We start from the raw sequence: 3,653 nt of genomic DNA on the forward strand, positions 1-3,653 counted from the left end.
TAACGTTTCCGTTTTTGGCCTTTTTAAAAAATTGTTTTGCTTTCCATAGAAACATTCGCGTTTTGGATGGCTGCTTTTCACGTTTTCAGCTCCGCAATGAACACATATTTATAGTTGGACAAATATATTTTCGCCCCAGGCGAGTGACACAGGCGTTTGCAGAAGGGATCCGAGCCGAGACTGCCGTCTCTACGATTCCCGCTCGGCCAGTAGACTGAGACGACAAAAACTAGAGGCGCGATATCATTGCTACCAGGTTTGATGGCAGGGTCGGTCATGCAGGCACCAGCGGCCATGCAGCTTCTGACGATGATTCTAATTGCACTGTCCGGAGTGCAGCTAGCTCATGCCTATAATGATATGTATCATCGCCATGGCGATGGTAGTACTGCAGCGCCGGCCGCAGCTGCGGCTTTCCGTGCGATTCTTGCTTTCGGGGATTCTCTTACAGACGCGGGCAACGCCCTCCTCGCCAGCAACAGCACGAACTTCCTCTCAGGGAACCTGCCCTACGGCGAGACCTACTTCCACCACCCCACCGGCCGATTCTCTGATGGCCGCCTCGTCGTTGACGTCTTAGGTCAGTCTTATATCCTTCTCTATCTCATCATCATCAATACTATCGTAGCGATTACTCTGATTAGCCTATAATCGATCTGCATCACTACCTGAATCATCCTCAGATTGGTGTTTCCATATTTTGATACTGTACCTTTAAATGGCTGTCTGTACCTCATCATCATACTATAATTGCAATTGCCATTATAATTAAATAATCGTCGCTCTGCAACAGTAGCTGAATCATGGAAGCTTTGTCGTCAGATTGCTATCGGTATTTTGGTATGATAACTCTGAATGGCTGTCTTTATGTCATCATTAGTATCATTGCAATTGCCGTAATTAGCTAATAATCGATCTGCATCAGTAGCATCTTCAAAGCTTCATCGTCAGATTGCTTTTAATATCTCGATATATATATGGTACCTTTGAATGGCTCTGTCACCATCTCACCATTACTAACATTGCGATAACCGTAATTAGCTAATGAATATCATTCATCACTAGCTGCACCATCGCGCGCAGCTCTACCGTCAGACTGCTCTTGTTATGTTGATATATACGGTAAATTTGAAAGGCTGTCTCTATTTCATCATTATTATGATTGCGATTACCGCAATTGGATCTGCATCAGTAGCTGCATCATCGAAGCTTTTATTAACAAGATTGCTATTGCTTACATTTTGAATGGCGATAAATGCAGCTCAACGCTTGGCGTTGCCATTGACGGTGCCGTTTCTATCGATAGCCGACACAAGCGGGGCTCCTCGAATCAACTCATCATACTGGAAATCATCAAGCAAATTTGTTAACTTTGCAGTGGCTGGCTGCACTGCTCTGAACGTCTCCTACCTCCAGAGCGAATACAACATCACCAGCTTCACCCCTTTCTCTCTCGATACTCAGATCCAGCAATGGCTCCCTAGCTACCTTCGCAAAAAGGCTGCTGCACTTGGTAATCCTAATTATCCTACCTATGCTGGCAAAAAGGGCTCTTTTCTGTCGTTTTGGCCCGTAGTGTTCAATATGTGAGCTTGTGCTCGAGGGGCATTGCAATATACCTAACTAGGTGCTGTTAGGGGCCCCTAACCCCACCTAGCTAGTTATGTGTAGTAGCTCATGATGTTGTCATCATTCACAAGTATTATTGTTTCTTGGACGTTACTTGTCTTGCCTCAAAGTATGACTACTATACTACTAACTAAAGGCTAACATTTTGTGCATGTAGGAAGCAAGCACACTTTCCTATCCTATCAAGACCTCATCTTCTTTGGTGAGATAGGGGGCAATGATATCAACTATGCCTTGGGCAAGTTTGTAGGACAACCTTTAAGCAACGGTGCTAATCAATCAACCATAGCCGAGGGTTTCAAGATCGTGCAACACATCATTGTGGAGGCTGTACATCGAGCTAGATTTGCACTTAAGGTTAGTCCACTTGCCCCCTAGAAGCAAAATATTGTATGTCAATGATTGACATTCCTTTGGAAATTTGTCAAGAAATCATGATTGTGGCCATGCTTAATATGCTTATGACATTCATAACTATGACCATGGTGATGTAGGCACTTATCCACAAGGGTGCAACATACATTGTGGTGGAAAGCAACATGCCCATGGGATGTGCACCCATCTATAGACAGACCTTTACCAATTTGCCTAAGGATGAATACGGGTGCCTCATTGTTCTCAATGGCCTAAGCGAGATGCACAACAATTTAACAGAAAGAATGGTGCAAGAGCTTCAGAAAATGCATCCCACTGTCCAATTTGTGTACCTTTACTTTGATAGAGCATATAAAGAAGTCCTACGAGACCCCACCAAATATGGTACGTATAATGTAAATAGACAATTCATCGAGACTCAAGATTCTTTTTGATTCAATGTAGTCTTAATCGCTAGTGATTAACATAATGATTGGGTTTATGCAGGCATTGAGAATATAACGGCTCCATGCTATGATATAACGATGGCTTTCATTCCAGGCAGGCAAGTGAATCAAACCGAGCTCCAAGAATTGAGGCCATGTCCTACTCCCCATACCTACATAAACTGGGATGGGATACATTTGACAGAGGGTATGCACCGAGCAATGGTGAGCCTCTTCCTTGAAAAAGGCTTTGCAGAGCCCTACCCAAACTTCCTTGTTAAACACATCAACTATTAATAGATTCACTTAATTAGCACCTTGTACTACAGACGAACACCTGCAACAAATTTGATTTGACACTACTTGAGTGACCCCTTTTTAATATACATGATAATCCAATTCATCGACCCCCTTTTTAATGTACATGATAGATCCACTTCATCAACACCTTGTATAGACGAACACATATTCCCAAATGTATCTAACATTACTTGTTAGTGACCCCATTTTAATATATACATGATATGGAATTGATACTTTGTATGGTATGCATCTCCCCATTTTATTTTGTTGATGGTGGTTGAGGTGTTGGCAGAAATACAAAAACTTTGCAAAGCATATTATTGAACCATTACATTGCTCCCAAACCTTCCATAATAACTTACTTCTCTCTCTCTCTCTCTCTCTCTCTCTCTCTCTCTCTCTCTCTCTCTCTCTCTCTCTCTCTCTCTGTCTCTCTCTCTCTCTCTCTCTCTCTCTCATGGACAATCATCCACCAACAACACCATCACTCTTGCTATTGATAGCTGGATTAGGTAGATATTAAAGCTCTTTAGCACACTAAGCTACCATTGATGGCTTAAGATCTTGAGCTCTAAGTCAAGCAACTTTACATCATGATCTCATCTCCCCTTTGAAGAGTTTGAACAAGCATGAACTAGTGGAAAAATTCACCAGCATCAAAGATCAGAGTGCAATAGTCGAGCATAGCAGTAGTTCAAAACATATAGATGAGGAAAATCTTTAGGTCTTGGTATGTCATGTTAAATATCCCCTACCTTGCATTAACCCTTCTAAATTCATCAATTATCTTTTGCACTCAGAGCATCATCCTCTCTGTTTCGACTTTTAGCATATAAGACCTTTGAATTTGCCTATCTTTTTGAAGAAGAAACTCCATGTATTTGTCTTACTGCATGGGATATTCAAGGGAGACAACCACAT

The 3,653-nt window shown here is 42.2% G+C and overlaps 1 protein-coding gene across 1 annotated transcript; it reads left to right on the top strand.

Annotated features, from left to right (window-relative positions):
• Positions 1-294: 294 nt before the first annotated feature.
• Positions 295-2,928, top strand: LOC148025962 (GDSL esterase/lipase At3g48460-like). The gene is made up of 5 exons (XM_087692032.1): positions 295-580; positions 1,262-1,513; positions 1,787-1,986; positions 2,124-2,388; positions 2,491-2,928. Exons 1-5 carry the CDS (start codon positions 295-297, stop codon positions 2,724-2,726), a joined length of 1,239 nt encoding a protein of 412 aa, XP_087548158.1. The 3' UTR covers positions 2,727-2,928.
• The last annotated feature ends 725 nt before the right edge of the window (positions 2,929-3,653 follow it).

The sequence above is a fragment of the Lygodium microphyllum genome, chromosome 14 (genome assembly GCF_053477565.2).
Source record: "Lygodium microphyllum isolate KBCC chromosome 14, Lygodium_microphyllum_v1.1.10, whole genome shotgun sequence".
NCBI lineage: Eukaryota > Viridiplantae > Streptophyta > Polypodiopsida > Schizaeales > Lygodiaceae > Lygodium > Lygodium microphyllum.

Excerpts from the sequence above, each read along its gene's own strand:
- LOC148025962 (XM_087692032.1), top strand. The coding sequence starts at position 295 with ATGCAGCTTCTGACGATGATTCTAATTGCACTGTCCGGAGTGCAGCTA. Across the intron at positions 1,514-1,786 it reads CAAAAAGGCTGCTGCACTTG|GAAGCAAGCACACTTTCCTA; the intron begins GTAATCCTAATT and ends TTGTGCATGTAG. Across the intron at positions 2,389-2,490 it reads ACGAGACCCCACCAAATATG|GCATTGAGAATATAACGGCT; the intron begins GTACGTATAATG and ends GGGTTTATGCAG.